Source organism: Epinephelus moara, chromosome 4 (assembly GCF_006386435.1).
Source record: "Epinephelus moara isolate mb chromosome 4, YSFRI_EMoa_1.0, whole genome shotgun sequence".
NCBI classification, from domain to species: domain Eukaryota; kingdom Metazoa; phylum Chordata; class Actinopteri; order Perciformes; family Serranidae; genus Epinephelus; species Epinephelus moara.
In genome coordinates this window covers 8,670,916-8,694,470 of record NC_065509.1, presented here as the reverse complement: position 1 = coordinate 8,694,470, position 23,555 = coordinate 8,670,916, and the positions used below count along the sequence as shown (strand labels likewise).

The following is a 23,555-nucleotide window of genomic DNA, read 5'->3' as shown; positions in this document are numbered from 1 at the left end:
GACTGTAAAAATAATGGACTTAGCCACCGTGACATCACCTATTGGTGAAGCCTTGAGTTCAGCATTTTGGCCGCTGCCATCTTGGTTTTTGGAGGCAGAAGTGACCAGGGTGGAGTTGTGGAGGAGCAAGAGGTAGATCTGACTGAGGAGCCGAGGACACTGTCAGCAGACAGCATAAGTTAAGACCTTACTAAAATGTAAACGGCTGACTTATATAAGAATTCACCTCCATACAGTTGTCATGAATGTTTCTTGTACCAGGCTGTAAAAATGTTTATTTCTGCCTTTAAATTGGGCATTTTAAGGTGGTGATCTGTGAGGACTGACTGACTTCTGGAGACAGCCTCAAGTGGCCATTCAAAGAGCTGCAGTTTTTGGCACTTCCATGTTTTTCAGCCCCAGAGGTTGCCACTTGTCAGTTATGCATAATTATTCCACCTGTATACAACAAATTGAAACACATAGGTTAGCCTACCTTTGTGTCTAACTGTATATATTGTAGATATACCACATTTGATGTTGTGAATTTTGTTCACTGAGTAGTGTTTTGTGTTAGCTCAGCAGTTATTTCGACACATACAGTAAACAGATGGCACTCTTACCTTTATTCTTCCAAAATGGCTGACTGGCTGTTGATGATGAACCACTTCCTATATGCTGGTTAATGTGCTGCAGCTAACTAGGTAATTAGCAGTTCACTTTTCCCAGGTGAATGCTTGTGTGGTGGCTAATTCAACAAGCTAAGGTGCAGGACAAGATGTGTGTTCATGATTCTAAGTTAGATAAGAAGGAGACTTAAACAGGAGAGCTAAGGTAGGTTGTTGTTCAGAGTCTGTGGCTCTCGTGTAATGTGAAACTTGTAACTTATATGGTAACAAATTCTCAGGCTAATGTTCCTTCTACAAATTAATTCAAAGATAAGGGTGCCATCAGAAGAAAAAACATGTCTCTTTGGGTTTTTAACATTTTTTCAAAGGAGACCAAAGGAAGAGTGATGTACAGAGCAGATATGTATACTGTAGCAGACCAAAAAAAAAAAACCCAACAATTTAATTTCAGTTGGACTTGGAGCCAAAAATCTGACCACCTGGCCAAGTAGCTGTTGAGTCATTGTAAATGTATTCCAGAGGAATATTTGGCAGATATACTGTGGTCATTTTGTGTGATGGGGCTGTAAATTTCTTAACTTATTATCCCTTTAAAAGAGCTATGAGAGCTCTCACATGCTCTCCTGCACACACACCGGCATCCACTTAAGGATAGACACACAAATGCACACAAATTAGCATAGTCATGCACACAAACACGCTTGCACACATCAATAATGCTGTACACAGACACAAAAGCACACACACACATAACTCACATATTCACACACGCACACACAGCAGCTAATTAGTCTTTGTCTCCCTGGTTTTGTATATTATCACTAATGTCGGGGCCTGGGGCGTTGTTCTGCGAGCTCAGCAACTTTTCTCGCTGCATCAAACCCCCAGAGTTTCCAGGCAGAGGAAAAACATAAAAATATTATCTGTTGTGTAGCAAACAATATGAGTCACAAGAGCAACAGTAAGGCAGCTGAGGGAATAATCGTCGATGCTCCAGCAGGGAAGGCAGAATTACAACAATTTTAGAAGGAAAATATCATTCAGCAACTGCAAATGAAGTCGCAACAAGATAGTTAGACATTGTTATCCCAGAAGTAGGGTTTTACATGCTGGATGTTTGTGTCTTAGGATGTACTGTGAAGACAGACAGAATAAACTTAAGCCAAGTCTATTGATTTGCATAGCCCAAAATCATGTGTCAGTGTTACCCAAAAGATCATCCAGTCCAGGATCTCTATAAGAACATACTTTAAGAGGGAAACAGAGTGGAACAAACTCTGGGAGAAAATTCAAAGTAAGAGCTGCTCTTCAAAGGTTTGGGGGTATAAATGAGGCTCTTGATGAGAAAAACAAATTGAAAGCAATAACAATAATAGAAATACAGCATGGCCTGCTAATCAGAGGGAGAGTAGTCAGGTCAGGCCTTCGCCACCCTGGGAAAATAAAATTTCTTAATGCAAGAGGGGTGATTACGTTATTTTCTGGCACGTGAAGCTTGTGCCGGGGACACTATGATGAGTATAAACCTAGTTTTAGAGTTTGGTTGGAGGGTGAAGAGACTGGCAGGATCTGTTAAGGGGTCGTAGTAGGCAGTTTGAAAAATGAAGTGAGGCCTGCTCTTTACAAAAAGAGCAAACAGCTACACAGCAGGACCCTCACATTCACTCTGTATCTTAGGAGAAACAAAAACATCTTCAGGAGGACTCAAGCAAAAGAATACCAAACTACAAAAAAAAAAAATGGAATGCTGAACACAAAGTTATTAAACTTTGTGTTCAGCCTTCCATACGTATCGATAAATCAACATTTTGACAGCACTACCACTGATGCACATAGCTTGTTGGCTTTGGTACTGAATGTAACTTTTTCTTTCATCATTGAACATTTTCTACTTGTGCTCAATAGTTCCAGGCTGCAATACACCTGAAGAGTGAGTGAATGTTCTCTGAAGATCCAGAGATATAGAACGTAGATGTAGTTTTTGCACAATTTGAAAACTACCCAAGCTGTTAAGTGCAGTCATTTTCCGAGACTGACGGCAGGTGAAATCTGATTGCAGCAGATTCCCCAAAGTATATGTAGTTGTATTTGCTGAGAGGCCTGGGTTAGCACCATAAAGGATAAACATTATACCAATAATAAACAGGTCTTTTATATTATATTAGTTGGTTTTTGATACATTTATGATGAGGCACCTTAAGGTTTCAGTGGCTTTGATATTAGTGGTTATTTAAGATTTTGCAGTCCTCTGACAAGGTTTTATAAGTCATGATTGATAATTTGTCAGTTGTAGTTTGTTGGCAGTGATGATTATTTCCCCTTGTTGTCAAGATTATTTATGATGCTTTAATTGGAGAAGTTTGAACACATTAAACTTTTGACACATTTAATAGTAGGAAAAAAATCATATTGTTTCTTCCAACTGTGTTATTACATATGATCTGAAAAACAAACAGCATTAGCAGTCAGTGGGAGTCGCAGCACTGCCTCACACCTCTCATCCTCACTTGCCACTAAGCAGTAGAAGGTGTTAATTGAAACAAGAATTACACTTAAGCAATATGCACAAGTTAGCTAACTGATTAGAGCACATATCCTAAAAAGATTAGGGAAAAAGATAACATTCAGATACGATAAATGAATGAGTAATAACACTGCTTTGTTTTGTGTGTTTGTGTGTGTTCAGTAGCTCTCTAAACAGGAAGCAGTCTCGACGGCGCGACGACAAGCTGCTCCCTCCCCTCCTGTCCCCGCTCTCTGACGACCCCCCTCGTAAACGAACCTGCGACAGCAGTTCCTCTCTCAGCCAGGAGGGCAGCGCTGCTGGGAGGCTGCCCTGCTCCACCTCTTCTACTTCCACTTCCTCCCACAGACACAGGAGAGGCGAAGGCAAGGTGTCATCAAATGCGAGAAATGGCAGTGTAAGTCAAAAATACTATTTTTGTTTGAGAGATAGGCACAGTGGTGGGTTTACACTCTAAATGATGATAAGTTGGACCTTAAGATAATTCATGTCTCCTAGGTAGATTATTGGGCGTGGTGCTTCATTGTCCACACTTTGGTACTCACTGTGTTGGAGTGATAGTAGACTGGTGCCATTATCTTCTTGCAAAATTGAGTTTCTCACCTGACACTGACACCGTTCCAAAAATAACTCTGGAGTTAATGGCATGCCATGCTTAAAAGGCATGAATCTACAGCATGACACATATTTCCACCCATGTGAGTCATATTTCCTTACCTGCAATTTCAGGAGCCAAAGTCATTAAAAATATCTGTTTTGTTCAGTGGTAGAAAAAGGAATTCAGGTCTTTTACTTAAGTAATAGTAGTAATACTACAGTGTAAAACATTGTGTTACAAGTAATGACAATGCATTCCAATTTTTACTCAAGTCAAATACATAAGTATTTGTATCAAAATATACTTAGAGTCCCAAAAGTAAAATTACTCATTATGCAGAATGGCCCATTTCAGAATCATATATATATTTATTACTGGATTATAATTAGTGATGCATTTCTGTGTTCATCATTTTAATGTTGCAACTGGTAATTTTAATTAACGAATATGCTGCTGGGTGGCTTCACCTACAATAATAATACATCATACTTCGTAGTAACTAACACTGTCAAATAAAAGAAGTGGAGTAAAAAGTGCAATATCCACCTCTGAAATGTAGTGGTAGACGTATAAAGTAGCACAAAATTTGCATACTATGCCTGTAAGTACAGTATTTGATTAATGTACTTTGGTACATTCCACCACTGGTTTTGTGGTACATAGCAGGTAATGCATCAAAAACAGCAGGACAGATACATAAAGCAGTACATATCAAAAAGAGCAGCACCCAGGAAACTACTACATGTAGAAGTATTTAACAAATTACATGAATACATTTAAAGAATCTTTGCTGCACGTCATTCCCTCTCTGTCCCCTGCCTTTCCTGTCTCCCTTACTATTAAAAGAAAATCTAAAAAAAAAAAAAGAAAAGAAAAGAAAAGAAAAATTCATTTAACTAAACTGTGCGTAATTTCTATTTGAAGTATAAGAAGATTTTGCTCCCTTTTTGAAGTGAAACTGCAAAAATGTAAATGTTAGCTTTGTCATATGGATATACTACAAAGTGAATTTATAAGCAAAACATGCATATGGCAAAAATAACTTTAGGACAATTTCACATTGAGACAGTTGAATCAGTTTAACTACATCTCTTAACTTTTAATCCCTACTCATAACAGTGATGGCAAGACTACTAATTCAGCTGGCAGTGAATCCATCCATGAGAAGCTAGTAATAAAGTTCAAGTGGCTGGTTGATAAAAGCTGCACATTGTAATACTAATTAATAGTATTACAATGGATAGGTGGATTCATGATTTTATTTCTGCTACAGGAAGTTGATACCCACGTGGAGAAGCCCAGCGGAGACAGTTACCATGCCAATGGACAGTCGGACTCTGAGGTGTGGTCGGAACCACAGGTGGAAGCTGCTGAACCTCGCAGGCCAAGACTGTCGTTTAGCGACACGTATGTAGAAAAACCATGCCATTATACCATGCACACCAATATTTATACTTACACACATTAGTTGTGGTTTTACTGCAATAGATTCTTTGATAATGCTTGATCTCATTGTGAAGTCCTTTAGCAGCATGATTTATCATAGATGCTTACTCTAATCATCACTGTGGTTCATGAGACCTAGCAATCTGTATGGTGCTCTCTACATTCTTATATAAATAATCCTTTTTTCTGAGTTAGGGGACAGCAGGTGTCTCTTTTTTATATAGAAGTGTATCTTGATTATTCCACTGTATGAAAGTTATGTTTTTTTGTTTTTGCATCAGAAGCTTTGTTATTTAATTATACTGTTTAAGTTTTCTCTCTGAGCTGTGATACATTCAATTAAGACGAAGCAGAGACTTCTTTATTCAACAACAGTATAATAATTGTAAACTTAAAGGTGCTGTATATATCTCTGGAATAAGATAATTGATTGTTGAGTTTAATTCCCAGGTTTTCAAATACTGACAACATCACTACCAATCCAAAGCGTTGTGACTCAGCAATCAGCTATCTTTCTCCAGAGTTATATACAGCACCTTTAAGTGTCAGACGGGTTGCTTTATGGCACAAAGGGATATTCTTTTATGGCACAAAACAGAAGATGGGCGCTGCTCCTCCCATGTAAACACTTAAAACTCAAAAATGTCTGGCAGATGGGGAGTGAGGGAAAACCTTGACAGCTCTGGTACTAGCAATACCACTGGAATGAGATAGTGGCTGTTAATTATCTCCATCATGATCTTATGGTTATAGTAATGCATTCTAGAGGTCCTCGCTGATCCACAGTTTTGTAGCAGATCCAAAAGAGACAAAGACATGCTATTAGGGCTGTACCGAATGTCTTTTTTTCTGATCTGAAGCTTCTGTTGAGGTCTTTGAATGATGCTTCAGATGTTTGTCATTATATTTTAATTAACTTAAAAAGATATTTAAAATCCTCAAACAAAATGTTCAATTTAATGAAATGCTTAGTCAGATTAATCATTTGTCAGCTGTGCACTTGAGATCAGACTGAAGACATAAGCAAGTAAAAGATGGGCCTGTAGCCTACTTGCGATTTGAGTGGACAATATCGCGATTGCGATTATAGTATAATACATAAATGGTATCATGGGTCTTCTTGCTTGATTCAGTGTTTCCCCTACCATTATCTTAGGGGGGCACTGACCTGACCTGACATAGTTATTGTTATGGACAGTGTGTAAATGACCATCAACAGACTGCGCACAGTCAAACACGCTGCTCGCACAGCAGCGCCGCACGGCACTGTACACACAGCGGAGCGCAGCCTGTGTTGCATTCAGCCGTTATCACGTAAATGACAAATTCCAGCACATGAATAGGCCATAGCACAACACAGCAGCATGTCAAGTGGGCCGAACCCAAGCAAAATTTTGCTCAATTTTTCATTTGTTATTATATAGTTTGTTACGGAGTCTGTGAATTCCCTGTGACACTTACAGATGTATGTGTAACTGTGCTTGGATATTGTTTTATGAGGCTCTGGCGGCTTTCAGTTGTGTCTTTTTCGTTAACATTACTCGGCTTGGCTTTCTCTTGCATGCATTCATCCTACTTTTCTCTGTGCTGTCTCAAGTGCTGATATAGATTGGTCGTGTTGCCGCGGGACGTAGCGACTTTAACTTTTAAAGTTTCACACAGCACGTCTTTCTGTTTAACGTTGCCGTACCTGAATCCAAAGTATCGCTATATAATAGAAGTTGCGTTTCTTTTGCCACCAACTCAGCCTGTTTTTGGTCGTGCTCATGCTCTTCTTCAGTGTCTATGTTGGTCACTGCTGCACGCCGGGTGGTCGCGTGACCATACGTGCTGCACACAGCAGGATAGCTTGTGGGCGTGATGTCAACAAACTCCACACACTACAGCAGAGGTAGTCACATTCACAGGCACACACGTTAACATTAATTTACATTAAATCGCAAATCGCAGCCTTTTATGCGGTTATGTAATCGCACAGCCTGACATCGCGATTACAACTGCGATTAGATTAATTGTGCAGCAGTAATTTGTATGTGTATGTGTATATTTGCAGAAATATATCGACTGTAATTGTATAGCACTCCTCTAGTCTTCAAACCACGCAAAGTGGTTTTTACTCTACATGTCACATTCACCCATTCACAAACATTCACACACTGGTAGGTGAGGTTACCATACACCTGCCACTTAGTAACCATTTACATGACAACCCGCTTTACCTTGTTAGCCACAGCCGCCCCAGCAAGTAGACTATTAGTGATGACCAGAAACTTTAAGCTTCCTGGTGATCACCCTCCAGCCAGTTGCCACTTTATTTAGGTTTTTGTAGTGTAGTTTCAGCAGTTTCACAGATCAGCCATTCCTTGTGCCTGGTGTCCCTTTTAAAGCAAGTGAAGTGACAAAATAGAAAGAGGGCTTCCAACAGAGGTTCAGCTCAGAAGGATGCACTGCACAGCACTGCGTCCCTCAGGGACAGTTAGGACATTCCAATAGAAAACAATGGAGTCAAATAGTTTGACGGGTCGCTCAAGTTACATTCAACTCTGCAGCTGTGCAAAAATATCAGGTTGAAACAGACATGCAAATAAAAAAAAAATCTTTTGGAGAATTTGAATGTTAAAGTTATGAATGAAGCATCAAAGCTTTGATACAGCCTTACACATGACCCGAAAGGGACCAGAGGATAATTAGATCTGATCAAAAATTCTCTCGAAATCAACAGACCGTGATAGAGAGAGAACACTGACACTAATAGCTGCATGATGCTCCACCAATTAACTAGCCACTCAAAACAATAGCGATACATGTTATTCTCCCCACAACTTTATAAATCACACTTTACCTCTGCAACTACTTCAGACTGCTGCTGCAAATCTGGTGTGAAGCCTCCCCAAGTTTTCCTACGCCACTCACCTTCTCCTCACCTTTCCTGTGATGATAATGACACACTGTGTATTCAGAACTGATGGCAGGTCCTCTTAGATCCACTTGAATATAAGACATATTGACCCAAAGACCTGAGACTTGATGCAATAGAAAAGGACCCCACCTAACCAGATCAGACAGTTTATATTTTGGACCCAGCCTGACTAAACAGAGTGGACCACTAAGACTTTGAATGCATTGTCAACTCTAAACCTAACACATCTTATATTTTAGGAAGGATAGCTATCATCATGCTGTGCATTAAATGTTATAAAACAACACACTAATAGGCCAAATAGTGGCATGTTAGTGTGTTGCAGGTGGGGGAAATATCTGTAAGTACCTCAGCACTGGTCCAGTTGTGTTGAAACCTGGAAAGATGATACATCTTGTTACTTATTTGTCCCAAAGGGTTCCTGCATTATTCATGAAACAACATGTTTTGTTGTTATACTAAGGTTACACTAAGCCTGAGGTATGTATACCTAAGTAGGCTACTGTATATAACTCACTGCAAGCTACTCTTAGCTACTGATTATGTAAATCACTCTGCAGGGGGTTGTTTTATTTTTTCTTCAGTTTTTGTTAAACGACGTGTCAGTGCAGACATGCTGTTTATGCTCTTTTTCACTGTGCTGTTCCCAGAGTCCACAGTGCAGACTACTACATGCAGGAGGCCAAGAGACTGAAGCACAAGGCTGATGCTTTGGTAAGATGTTGTCTTCCACAAATCTTTCTGCTGTCAGACACACACATTTACACCTTCAGCACATACAGGAGGCAAAGAAAAGACAGACACACAGATAGCAAGAAAATGATTTGAAAACACACAATGTTAACATCTACAGTCTAGTCTGTAATTATGTGTGTACTCGTTCAAATGTGTGTGTCGTCGCTCATGTGTACGCACAGCGAGTCTCCAAAGAATGAAAATCTATTTCATATCAAGCGCTGTACTGTATAATTTCTGTTATTTATTGCACCATTTGTCTCCAAGGGAACATTGCATTCAAGGACTGATGATGTCTGCAAGATTATACAATATCAAAAGAATTATCTGATCCCCTCCCGAACAATGAAATGAGATTTATTTAACTTGTTATTTATCTTATGTTTACGCGTTGTTCCCTCACATTTATCTGGGGATTTGCATCTTAGCAGGAGATTATTCAAAGAGACGACTGTGCGTCTGCCACAATGCTGTTAAGACATTGCTTATTCTGTCTCTGTCTTATTCATGTCTGCTTCTCTCTCTGTCTCCACTCTGCTACATTTCTTTTCATATTGCTCATTGTCACATATCTGCTTTTTCTCTGTCACTCATTTTTCTGTCTTTTTTTTTTGTTCTTCCTCCTTATCTGTAGATGGACAAATTTGGTAAAGCGGTGAACTACGCAGATGGTGCCCTCTCTTTCATAGAGTGTGGAAATGCTATGGAGCGAGATCCACTAGAGGCCAAATCACCATATACCATGTACTCTGAGACCGTGGAGCTAATCAGGTACTGTATGGATGGACAGACAGAAAAGTGACATCAAGTGAAATGTAAAAAAAAACAACAAAAAAAACAGGAGGACTTCGTTAACATGTCATTTCACAGTTGATCATGGGAATTGGTGATGCTCCCAACATTTTTTTTCTCTCCTCCCCTCCAATTTGTGCACGTCTGAAGGAAGATAAGACTAGGTCAAAATCTAGTGTATGACTGGACCATGTATGAAATGCTACAGGGCTTTAAATTTGAAACAGGACATGGCAGGCACATACCAAGACACAGACTTTTGTTAGCCTTGACTTTGGTTTTCAGCGCTCGCCCCATTGTTGTGGGCCAGCCATTTGAGCAGTCATCGGCCACCAACATCAAAGTTCCACCGATAACGATAGTTTATAAAAGGCCCTGTCAGCGCCGATTACCGAAAGAAGAATTTTTTCATTGTGTCAGCATTCAGCAACCACTCCGACTTTTTAACATGTAATATTCACTCCAGTTTCTATCACTGTTTTTTTCAGCTTCTCCTCATGACAGTGGCAACACACATTCTAACCATCAATGGTTCTGACATTGTAACATGACAAAATTTAAAAATGTTTGTGTCATACAGACACGGCTGTTCCTCCAAAAAAAAAATGATAATGGGATCTCTCTTTGCTCCATCCAAAATTGCCATTTCGCCTGTGGCTGGCTAGTTAGCTAGCTAGCTCATTCCACATGCTTTAATGCTAATGTCATAGTAGTAACAGAGGATGAGCCAAACACAGTTGTCACTTGTCTGTTGATAGCAAAGTGCTGTTCTGCGCTGTGACAAGAGTGTGTGGATGAAGCATGAAGTTGTTAAATTTTACTTATGTCACGGCTAGCCAGTTAGCTATCTAGCTTGCTAATTCCACCATACTGTCATGCCACACTGTTTACAGAAAGGGATGATGAAAACAGTGATACAGGACTGTCAGCGCCTATTTATTTCAAAACAGCAACGGCCAGTGGGAAAACACCAAAATTCACATCATCAGTTAGTCTGACCAATGATGTAACTTCATCACTCAGTCACTCACGGACAAACTGTCACGGTTATAGGGCCAGCCTCGCCTCTGCAATCTATAGCCAAAAATAACACTTCAAAAATGATAGGGCGTAGGTTACTGATAGCCTACAGCTGCTCGCTGAGATATTGTGGCAACTGTCGGAGAACCAACAGAAACTTCTGAAAGTCAACATTTTTCCTTTTCTGTAAGCTGTGTAAACAATGAACCCGACGTTGACAGAAAATCTACATTTTGTAGGCTACGTTAGTGAAGTAAAAGTGAAAGCTGTTGTAAAGTACCCTTTGGCCATCTAGCGGACTTTTGTTGTTGTTTTTGTGTAACACAGTTTGTTCACAATTGAGTGGTGAAAAAAGTTATTGTGCACATTTTGATAAATTTGACCATATGGCATTAGTGTGGTACATTCCCAAAAATATGGCAATTATGTCACACTCGAAAGCATGTAGTCTATCTTTTTAAAGAAGTATTTGAAAATGTGAATGACAGCTGTCGAGGCATAAAACCAATGATCTGATGATCTTTATAAATGAAGACTAGTCTAACAATGGCACAGCCTGTAGTGGAAAAAATGTTTAAACTGAAAATCGAATGGTGACACCCCTAACAAGAATGCATGGTATTCAGAGCAGCAGTGATTAATGATAATGTCAACTTATGTGGACTGTAGACTTTTGCTAATGAGGCACTATATGCGCCTGGACTGAACTCAGCTCCCTGTTGTCAGGGCTCTGGCTGACAGGACGAAACTCGCTTGTGTCCATTTGAGTTTTTCATTTAACAACAACCAAAAACTCCTGAAGCACCTCTCAAATTATGTTGCATGCTACACTGATATTGGTGCAGCTCTCTCAGCACCCTTATTTCCTGCTCCCTTGTGTAGCGTTACCCCCTTTATCCAAAGAGACGTTTTGGTTTAGTTGGTCAGCTGAAGAGGAGAAAAATATAATTTTGTAAAAACAGGAAAAATGTGTCTGTATAGCAGTAAATTGCAAGCAGGCAATAAAGTCAACAAAAGTGTACAAGGAGCTTAAATTAATATTTAAGGTTGTTTAAATTGATCTCTGTCATTTTTAGTCATAAAAAATAGCAGTTATTTCAAGGGAAATTCTCTGGAAATCAACAACTGCTCATTTACTCTACCCAGCCATGTAGCGATTATATAGCCCACTGTAATTCCCTGATTCTCTACTAAAAACCCAAATAGATGAGTGGGTACTTACCGTGTGCACTGTCTCGGCACATTTCCCTATAATTGCTCCCAAATTATATTGTTTCAGGATTCATATGTAGAAAATTACACCTCTCTCATCAGCCTAACCTTACTGACCTGTTGTAGATTTAGCCTATTAGCTGAAATAATATTGTGCGGTTGCATATGTTCACCTCTCTGCCCACAGAAAACGGCTAATCAAAACTTGAGTTTTGGAATAAACTCTAATTAGCATGAAGCCAGCGCTCTGTTCAGAATCCTCTGGACTCTTCAGCATTGTGTTTTTTAATCTTTGTTGTCTGAAGCGTCTCAGACCTGCGGGGCTGCTAATGAGCATAGTTGAACCAGTGTTGCATTACAGGATCTCTGCTGTTTTTCAGCCTCTCAGAGCTGCCTTTGTATGAAGTCACTAAGTGCGACTTTTAAGAGAGCAAACTGAGAATAACAAATGACTGCCTCCTTTGAAAGCAGGCAGGTTGACAGCTGGGTGCTGTAGTGGGAGAGAGTCTTTTAACTGAAGGACTCAGGTTCAAGCCCTGCTTGTCTGCACTCATCCATCCTGCTGAAGTGTCCTTGAGCAAGATGCTGAATCGTCACCAGCTGCAGGGCTGTTGATCTGTGACTCTGGCCTTTGACCTCCCTAAGGAGGGAGCAGGAGAAAGGACAAGAGTTTTCCACCAGGGATCAATGAAGTATAAAGGTGTTACTGCTCTCCCCTGATTCACCTGTCACTGCTGAATTTCACTTTGACTGATTAACCACCTCGCTAAGCAATCAGACCGGGTCAGTGAGGGCAGGAGGCAACAGCTGACCCCTACAGCATTTTTTGAAATACTTAATCAGAAACCAAAGGATATGTTTCTCCTTCCACAGAGTCAAATAAAGCTGACCTGTAGCTTGTCTTGCCTAAGGGCACTTGAGCAGGTGGATGCAGGCTGTCAGCGAGCTGAAGAAATTAATCACTAACTGCCACTGTTTTATATTCTCTACATTCAGAAAGAGCAGCTCCTTCAATGATTTTAACCTTGATTTCCTAATGAAAATGAACATTGAGTATACATGTATTCATTAATGTGAGAAGAGTAAAGTGTGTTTACATTTCACACACATAAATCTGTGTAAATGTCAGCAGATGAGTAAAGAGCATCTCTCCCTTGCAGGTATGCCATGAGGTTGAAGAACTTCGCCAGCCATTCAGCCACCATCGCTGAGAAGAAACTAGCTGTGTTGTGGTAAGATTCTGTGTGTGTGTGTGTGTGTGTGTGTGTGTGTGTGTGTGTGTGTGTGTGTGTGTGTGTGCGTGCGCAAAATACAAAATACTGTGGTCATAAGATACCCAAGTTTTAGATCTTTTTTTTTTTTTTTATTCAGCTAGTAAGTTGACTGTTAAATGATATTGTTGGTGGATTGTCCTGGTTGCCTGTGGGTTTAGGATGTTAACCATGCCGTTGCAATGTGTTTCTAAGTGCTGCATTCTCAACACTGGCAGCCAAATTCTGGGAGAAAAATACCTTTTTTTACTAACTTGTGACTCATAAATATATACAAATTTTAGTGTTTAGGGCCTGATGCAAAAATATTTTCGCATTATATCTGAAATTTAATCATATGAGTGTTCCAAGTTAAATTCAGAAAACCCTTAGAACTGCACAAATTTATCTTAAATTTCCCTTTTCAACCTGATGAATTCCACCTGTACAGGGATAGCTGCGCTTTTATGAAATGTGATCATTGGCATGATCAACCCAGCCAAACTGGTGTAGAAGACTCCATGTTTCATTCACAAAAATATAATCCAAGAGTATTAATAAGATTTTAACCAAGCGACAACTTCTGGGGCTGAAAAATGAAGCCAACATGGAAGTGCCAAAAACTGCAGTTCCTCTAATGACCACTTGAGGCTGGCTCTTAGAGCAAGTCAGTCCCCATAGACCGCCATAATAATTAAGGGTGTGGCTGGTTGGGTAACATAACCATGGCGTTATTGGAATGTTTTGATTGACTAAAAGAAGTCTTGTTCAGTGTTGGGTTGTACTTAAAGACTTTCTAAGAAGTCAGATAATACGTTTTTCCAGTGAGTACATTTTGTTTTATTGGTTTTAAGCCTGTTTTTTCTAGTGAAAATTAGCGTTAGCATTATCATGGTTAACCATAGTTGTAAATGCACTGTGCTAACCAAGCTAGCGTCAGGGTTATAAATATGGTCACTTCTGGCTCCAAAATCCAATATGGTGACGGCCAAAATGCAAAACTCAAGGCTTCAAAACAGGATTCCACGAACGTGACGTCATAGTGGCTACTTCCAATTATTTTGTACAGTCTATGATTTTAACAAAGCTAAGCTTCAATTTCCGCTGTCTGAAATCAGCAGATAAAATTCCCCATTAATGCAGCAGAGTTAGTAGTTAGTAGTATTACAGGACCTGAAACATTATATTAATACAGCTGCCAGCAACCTGCCATCAGGGCAGCGCTGCACTGTGACTATAGAGGGAATGGTTTGAAGTTGGATGTGAAAAATTATTTTTCAAATACAAAGCAGTCTATGCCTTAGACGGCAGGTCAGGATCTGGCAGTCACAGTGATGGTCAAGAGAACAATATAGGCTCTCTGTGGGTGATGGTACACTGATGGGTGCAACGACCTTACAGCAAGGACGGTGGCAGGTGACTTAATGCAGGTGTGCGACCTGCATAAAGGCTGTGAGGCAGATGACTGAGTGGGATAACTCCTATAGGCACTATAATTATTATCAAAAATTCAGACCAGTGTTTCTCCCCTGTGGAGATAATCTGTATGTAATTTGTGCAACAGTAATGCACCACTTGTGAATTTCAGTTGTACCTAGAGATATCCGCACCCAAAAAAAATTGGGGAATGCCACAAATTGTCTTAAATCGGCCGTTCATGCTAATCAAGAACCACTTTGTCCGTACAAGAGGTTTCAGCATGAGGCCCACTGAATCTGAATATACAGGCCTATAAAATACTCACCATGTGTTTTAGATCCTACAGTTAAAAACTTACACATTTTGCTAGAATGTAAAACATTTTAGGGTGCTCTGCTTGTGAATAGTAAATTAATTCGCAAAGATGTGGATCTTTATATTATCATATACTAGTATTATACATTTCCCACATGCCTTACTCCACTAAAGTTCTCCCTAATCCCTGCAGACTTGTGGGGCGTGTTTGAAGTCCGGGTGCATTTTGTGTGGATGACATGAAAATAATATTGAGGATGGGGCTTTAAAAGGGAATTTGTACAGAGGACTCATCTGCCTTCTAATGGTTTTGTTTCCATAGTAACCGCTGTCTGTCTCTGCTGTATCTGAGGATGTTCCATTTGAAGAAAGACCACGCTGTCAAGTACTCGCGGTCGCTCATGGAGTACTTCAAGGTAACACACACACAGATTACACACACACACACACACACACACACACACACACACACACATTTGGACATGGACTTTATTTCCCGTCTCTCTCGTTTTCTCCCTCTGTGGCTGAAAAACATGGAAAGCCAATTACAATCCCTCAAATACATTTCATATTCATTTTCATGGTGCCTGTGCATTAATTTTGCATGACGTTATTAAAATCCATTCTTTCTCTTTGATATTAATGTACTAATTAGCTCCATCAATCATCACAGTGGATTGTTAGGGTTTAATGTGCTTGTTTTGATTAATTATGTTTAGTTTAATTAATTACTGAGGATGTCATTATCACAGTGCCGCATTTGCATTGATGGGATTGGATTCCTGGGAAGGGACTGACTGGGGGTTTAGCTGTGTATGTGTGCGCAGGCTGTGTACATACAGTATGTGTTGACTGAAGGAAAAAAAAATAACTGAAAGGAGTCACAGCAGTTCATTTTAAAAGAGAAATGGCACAAAAACAGTTCTGTAATATACTTATCCTCATGTGTCCATCAAGTGTCATAGAGTAACATTACACGTGACAAAAATTACACATACTGTACGGGAAAATTGGTGGCTTAGTGAGATTTGGCTCATGTTATATTAACATTAACATTTTAGCCATTTAGCTGCTACTTTTTTCGACGCTTTTTTCTGTACCAAAGATTAAATCAAGGTTTTACAGTATGTTTTTATGGAAAAGATTGGAAAGAGATATTAATCGCTGAATATTAAAGGTTCCCTCCATTAAAAGAAAATTGTTTTTCTTTTGTTTATGTTCCCTAAAATATCTAATCTTGATTATACTGACTTGTATCTGTGCAAAGATGTGTTGACACATTCCTCTGTTGAAGGGGGCAATATCTGTACACTTCTCTAAAATCTGAGATTCAAATGTTCACCGCACAAGCAAGTTTTGGTACATCATACAAAAACCAGTAGGGTGGTGCAGGAATCAGTCCTAAAACCTGGAAATTATTTAGCGTCTTAGCTCTTTGGTTCCCCCGTGTTGAAGTCCATGGGTTTTTATTAATAGGTTTCTTATTAGATGCCTGAAATAAGATCTGTGGTGAACACAAGCTGAAGAGACTTAAATGTTTTATTCTACGACATAAATTATGTCAGTAAATAACTGATTGGCTCACACAGTTGTCAGTCATGTCATAAAATACCCATTTCATAGCATTAAATAACTAATTAAAACCAAACTTATCAGAAAAGGAAACACTTGAACAAACAGCAGCATGATAGAAACTACCGCAAATGACATAAAGCATCCCAAGGGAAAATGTATTTGATCTGCACTCTGAGTTTTTAGTTTGTCCCATGTCCCATCCACTAACATAGAGGGGTTGGGCTTAATGACGTATTCAGCAGCCAGCCACCAGGGGGAGATCAAGTTGCTTCTGCTTTACTTTTGGGGGCTGTCATGTCGTCCGTCTTTATATACAGTCTGTGTTCCAATACAAGACACATCGACGGGGGAACACTCTTAAACACAACACCGGCAAAGAAACCTGAAACCTCCAGTGCAGAGCGCTTTAAACTGTGTCAGCAAAGAAGCTTAAAAAAAAAAAAAAAAAAAAAAAAAAAACATCATAAATGAAATGATATGTCTGCTAGTTCCTGTGCTTTTGGTGCACTACAGAGGTCTCATCTGAGTCTGGGTCTGACTGAGGCTCCAACTTGTACGGCTGAATCTCTAATGTTTCCTCTAACGCTAATGCTGCCCATCTGGATGTGCACTGCTGCACTGCTACTATTATGGGGGGAAAACAGTGTTTTACAAAATATTAGTATACACCCTTTAGAACATGTCTGGAGAGCAACTTTAACTAAACTAAAACATGATTTGAGGATAATAATTATTTCAAAATTAATTTGGTTGTTGATCTTTATGCTTTGGTTTATCACTTAGTAAATAGCTGATTGCAAAGAGCCTTTTGGATAAGTCTGGCACATTTACAGCACTGTTTGAGTGTGTGCTGACTCAGGTAAGCCAATGAAAAAATAGAGAGTAAAACATTTTGTGAAATGTGCTTACTTGCTTTAATGCTAAGTGTCACAAAAGAAGATCGATAGCAGTTCCTTAGTTATCTGTTAAATATGAAGCTACAGCTAGCAGGCCATTTGCCTAGTGTAATATAAAAATTGTAAACAGGAAAACAGCTAGCCTGGCTCTGTTTAAAGGTAATTTGTCTGCACATAACTCCCTGTAAAACCACAACTTGTCATTTTTACACTGTGGACTTTGTATATATTAAACAAACAAAATATAACATGTTAATTAGTGAGCATTAGAGGAGCTAGAAGGTAGATTTTATTACCTTCAAATAGAGCCAGGCTGGCTGTTTGCCCTTGTTTGCAGTCCTTATGCTAAGCTAAGCTAACTGTCTCTTGGCTGTAGCTTCAAAATTGAAATTGTCATGAGTGCTGGTGCATGTTATCATTTCTCTTTCTTATTCTCTAGTCTTGCTTTCATCTGTCTACTAAGGCAGATACTGTAAGCCATAAAAACATGTTTTAATAAATGTGTCTTTCTGTGACCCAGAATTCAGCCAAGAGTTCCCACCAAGCACCCTCTCCCTGGAGGATCAATGGGAAGTGAGTACACACACACACACACACACACGTGCAATACACCCCCCCTTCAGTCACGTAGATAATTGAGAATTTATAATTCACCGGAGCTCTGCTGCAAAATACCACGGCGCCCCTGACAGCCACTTGCTCAAACAAACCCCCTCAGGAAGCAAATAAAAGGATTGATTTGTTGTAGATGTGAGGAGAAGAAGACTGGAGGGGCTGCCGAGTGCTGGGTGAGAAGGAGTGATGGAGGGAGTGATGATAGATGGAGGAGGAGAGGGGTGGAGGAGCTGTGGATGTGAAGCTAATGAGTTTGGACAGCTCTGACGCACCACAGCAGCAGGACTGGAGCTCAGTGTGTGTGTGTGTGTGTGTGTGTGTGTGTGTGTGTGTGTGTGTGTGTGTGTGTACACGGTGTGTGTGAATCAGCCACAAGTCGTTGGGTCAGCGAGGGTCAAGGCCACATCACAGACATTACATCACTGCCAGAGCCACACACCCAGCTGTGCCAGGCAGGGGGAGCAGTTTGTACTAGCATGACTGATGTTACTGTAGAGTGAATATCAGTGAAACTGTGAAATGCCACACACCCGCTCACATTTAACACTTTTTATAGCCTGAAGGCCTGAAATGATTAGTCCTTTGTTGTATTTGATACAGTTCCCTGCAAAGCCAAAACAAGAGACTCTTATTTTGTCTGATTAATTGCTAACAAAATTAATTTGCAGCAATATAAATATTAGTAAACAGTATCACTGCTAATGTAGTTGTGGTACACTAGTTGTTATACAGTATAAATGGATAGGAACAATCAGTAGCCTCTGTCTCATGTACCCATGTTTATCTAGCATGCTATAAAGTTAAAGCTGCACTAATCAATACATTTATGTTAATAACACATCAAATGACTACATGTAATGTGAAAGGTGTCAAATATAGTGACAGCCCCACAGAGAATTATTATTTTTCCAACTCTTTTTATCACTACCAACTCTGCACTTCCCCTCAGCTCTGCACAGCTCTTTAGCTTCTTTCAGTTCATTGTTTTGGTTTGGTTGGCAAATTTAGTGTTTTGGTTCAGTCTCACTGCTCTCATCAACATCGTGTCTGGCAGCAGCAGACAGCTGTTTTTATTTAAAAACCTCTGATAAATCCACTGTACACCACCTGCCCAATCCTGGATTAATAGAAATGATTAATTGAAATCAGTTGAGAAATATAATTTGTTGACAGGCAAGTCTTGCTCTTACTGTGACACTGACGTATCACTGCAAACGGGCTGACAGTCAATGTGGGGTCTACAATGTGGTGTGTGTATATATATATATATATATATATATATATATATATATATACCATGTTTTCTATTAAACTTGTTGCTTCCTAACAAGTATGGTGCTGCTTCTCCTTTGTCCCGTTCTATAACATCCTTTACTTTCCATCTTGTTCTCTCCTGAAGAGGATAAATGCTTTTTTTCCCATCAGTCTCTCATCTGTTCCCCTACACACTTAAAAATAATGCTTTTCTTGTTTTGTGCTGTTGACAGCAGTCAAGGACTTTTTAGCAGTCTTATCTGTAAAAATAGTAAAGACAGTATTCAGTAGATACATTCTTGACACCAGTAAATCTGTCTGGAAAATATGTAACTATATTCTCGGCTGACAGACTCTAGAGCACACTTTCCTCTTTGTATGTTATCAAGTAACTCAAAAGCCCTTCCAGCATACACAAGCTCTCTGTTTAATTCTTTCGGTGTTACTGGGACTCACTGCCTCTCTGTGTTTTCCAGGGTCAACGGGACTCCATCTCCCCTCTCACTCAGCCCCTCCCCAGCCAGCAGCGGAGGTGGAGGAGCAGGAGGAGGCTCTGGAGGTGCCCCAGGCTCGTCAGGAAGTGTGGCTATTCCCCAGCGGATTCACCACATGGCTGCCAGTCACGTTAACATCACCAACAACATCCTGCGGAGCTATGAACATTGGGAGACGGCTGACAGACTGGCCACTGATAGCCAAGGTAGGACTACAACTGAAAATGACTTTACATTTACTGTACTTTCTTCCTCTGCAGTGCTGAAACGTTCTCCAGAGGGTTTTCAACACCCAGCTGACAGCAGGCGATTGGAAAAAGGAAATGTGAAAGCCTTTAGAAAAAGGCTGTGCGCACATTCACACACAGTCACCAGATTAATATTTAAGTCTTAAGAAAAGTTGTTGTTTTATACCATGTACTAATTAACACTGTAAAATATATCATTTTAATAGTGAGGAGAGGAATTATTAAAGGACAGATTTCCTCCCATGTTTGACGTGAAATAGTCCGCTGTATTCACTGACCTAATGGACTTTTGAAGCGTCCTTGAATGCTTTCCTTTTCTAACCAAAGAGCAGGCACTTGATCTGTACCACTCAGCTTTCCAACCATCATTACTGTATAACTGGTTCCACTACACTTACAGTAGCCAATAGTTTACAAGCCCTCTGATAGGAGAAGCTTTTCCTAAATTATGTCCCTTGACCTCTTGACCTGTCTCACCAAAGAAAAGAAACATGATTTCAAGATGAATTTGTGTGTAAGAGTGCAGTCAATGTACAGGGTCATCAGGGCACCCTCCCTGTAACTGGTGTTTGGTTGAGTTGGGCTGTCAAAGCTCATCTAAAAAGTGACAACACAACCCAATGCGAGCTGACGAGAACGTATATTAGGCACACAACATTCTGTGTGATGAAGCATGTAAATCACCACTTCTGTGTGAGACCCATTGACACAGAGAAGGCTCAACAGTATGTTTAGACCCAGAACCACCCCGTCTTTACCTACACTCAACACAGCCTTCCATTGTATGCACTTTTGTCTACATCATCCACCTTTACTTAATGTCATTAGTTAAATTACTTCATCAAAAAATAATGGGGTTTTTTTTGTGTAAAGTGTTGTTTCACAAGTTTTGATGGTGTTTATGAATAAATGACTGAGCTGACTTTGCCTCTCGATGCCCACAGCAGCAACAGAAAAAACAGCCAAACTGTAGTCATGTGTCATTTTAGCACAAGCAGCAGCAGAGACAGTAACCCTCAGTAACTGTGTCTCTCCTCACCCCCCTGTAGAGTTCTTCCAGGAGCTGGACTCGGTGATGGAGCCGTTGAGTCAGCAGAGCAGCATGACAGAGCTGGTGCGATACATCAGGCAGGGACTGCACTGGCTCCGCTTAGAGGCTCACCTGCTGTAAGGACTGGACCAGAGCCAAAATTTGAAAAAAAAAAAAAAAAAAAGAAGAAAAAAAGAGATGGGCCTGGGAGCTAGAACTGGGATAACAAGTGAGATGAGACTCATGACGATGCTTCAGTTCCCACTGGGATCCTTCAAATGACCCGACACCACCCACAGTAATGTAACAGCATAGACTGGGTGGATTAATTGGGCTGAAATTCACCTGCAATTAGGACTGAACAGTAATTAAGTTTGGGAACTTCAACTGTGACGCACAGAATACAAATTAGCACATTAAACATTTGGCTGATGCTGCTTTTTGGAGCAACTGTATATTGGTGCAGGTAGCTTAGACTCCTAAAGGGACAATAGGTGTTAGAAACCTCCCTGCGTCCCTGAATAGAAATAAGAAGCAAAGAGGAAAGGTAGAAAGTATTTTTACTAAGACAGGATCATTTTCAAAAAGATATGTGAGAGGCTGATGTGATTAAGGAGGCTGACGGTAAAGAAGGAGCTCAACAGAGGCTCATCTGATCCAGCAGTGGCCCAGAAACATGTCCGTGATTGGGGCTAGAATTAAAGCCTCAGGCTGATATTGATCCAACTGGAGTACCGGTCCAATCCATTAGATCAGGACCACGCTGGTAAAGGAAAGAGGCTCAGCTACAAACACTATTGATGAGGCTAAAGTTAGTCCTCTGCCTCTGTTGCAGTTGGAAGTTAGAAGCTGCTAACCTGCCTCAGTTGTGTATTCCTTCTGTAACTTAACAACACACAGTAATCAGTCACAGGGATTTAAAATGGCTTCTGAAGAATGACAGCTAAATAGTCAGCCTTTGTGGTTAACATGTCAGTCACATTTTACACAAGTTATAATCCTTAAGAATTTCATCACATCCAATTCAGTATTTGACACTATTCATGGCTGACATTTATTCTGCTGCCTATATGGATTTACACTCGTTAGTTACCTTTCCTATAGTAGTTTGCGTTGTCAGTGACAGAGCCATTCTATTTCAAATGGTGCATACGTGCACTAAGGATTCACGTCAGACAGTGCACACACAGGATGGAATTTAGAAGACCAAAGACTGTGCATGCATATATGTATGTAATAACATGAAGCAGAAGAGCAGAGCAGCTGGTCCTGGGCATTTTTAAAAGGAAACATATTTATGTCAGACCTGGTTTAACCACAGAGACATTGGCAATGTAAACAGATATACAAGTTGCTCATCTTCTTCTGTTGTATTTCTGACAGAGTAGCTGCTCAAAGCTTGTTTCCTGCCCTAGCAATCAATACAGTTCTTACAAAACTCTAGGACTTGTATCACTAAAACATTCTTAGCTTTACCATCCGTAACCACAGGTGTCGCTAATTTAGTTCAATTCAAAACACTTTGTTTGTCCCCTGGGGCCAACTTGTGGAGGCACGCAGTGTGGGTAACACAATATGAAAATAAATGGACAAAGCTACCATGATGTCACCCATTTGTTTGTCGACTCCCATTTTGAAGCGTCGAGTTCGACACTTCAGCTGCCGCCATCTTGGTTTTTTTTACCGGGAGTAACCACATTTGGGTGAGAGGGTGAAGCTCTGAAGGAGTGAGGGGTGGATCTGACAGAGAGGCCAAGGGCACTATCAGCAGACAGCCTGTCACTCAAAGTGGCCCCGCCCTTAATCATGCGTAACTTGAGAAAACATTTAGCCTCATACAGTTGTCATGAAGGGGAAATTAGCTATAGAGACCAAAACTGCTTTTTGTACCAGACTGTAAATGTGTTTATATCTGCCGAAAAGTTGGGCATTTTAACACGGGGGTCTATGGGGACTGACTTGCTTCTGGAGTCAGCCTCAAGTGGCCGTTAGAAGACCTGCAGGTTTTGGCACTTCCATGTTGGCTTCATTTTTCAGCCCTGGAGGTTGCAGACTGGTAAAAATGCAAGCATAGTTATACTAGTATATTATTCAAATTAAAAAATATGCTGCATAAATAATAATAATGATCAATCAGAAGTGAAGTTTTAAAGGTTATAACTTTAAATCTGGATTTGCTTTTTGATCATCTTCTAGCTAACCACAAGAAATCAGATTTTTTAGATTTTTCCTCTAAATGGAGTCAGGTACAGTTTGAAAGTTCCATATTATGCCAATATGATTACTGAGTTTTAATGGCAATACCAAAACAACATACAAAGAAATATAAATACACAAGCAGTCATTCAAATTTTTCCGTTAATAAAAATGATTACTTTAATGATCAGCTATCTCATTAAAGAAGAAGTAAAAAAAATGTGAATTTGACATTTGATACCAGTTTTCCATATTGAAAGTTTTTGGTCCAAAAAGGTGTTGTGGTTTGAGACCCAGCCCTACCTCTCAGTGGAGCAGCTTATGGTGTAGGGCAGTGACACCAACATGTTTAAAGCTTCAAAAACATCTATGAGTATCAGAATATCCTCACTCTGTCCAGCTGCCATC

At 40.0% G+C, this 23,555-nt stretch overlaps 1 protein-coding gene across 1 annotated transcript in view; it reads left to right on the top strand.

Moving 5' to 3' along the window:
- Positions 1-21,451, top strand: part of aff2 (AF4/FMR2 family, member 2) — a 225,209-nt gene extending 203,758 nt beyond the window's left edge. The window contains exons 18-26 of the mRNA XM_050043221.1: positions 3,295-3,529; positions 5,004-5,137; positions 8,747-8,810; positions 9,466-9,602; positions 13,016-13,087; positions 15,162-15,255; positions 17,831-17,883; positions 19,656-19,879; positions 20,971-21,451. Coding sequence (XP_049899178.1) covers positions 3,295-3,529; positions 5,004-5,137; positions 8,747-8,810; positions 9,466-9,602; positions 13,016-13,087; positions 15,162-15,255; positions 17,831-17,883; positions 19,656-19,879; positions 20,971-21,092 — 1,135 coding nt within the window. The 3' untranslated portion in view covers positions 21,093-21,451. The remainder of the gene's footprint in view (positions 1-3,294; positions 3,530-5,003; positions 5,138-8,746; positions 8,811-9,465; positions 9,603-13,015; positions 13,088-15,161; positions 15,256-17,830; positions 17,884-19,655; positions 19,880-20,970) is intronic.
- The last annotated feature ends 2,104 nt before the right edge of the window (positions 21,452-23,555 follow it).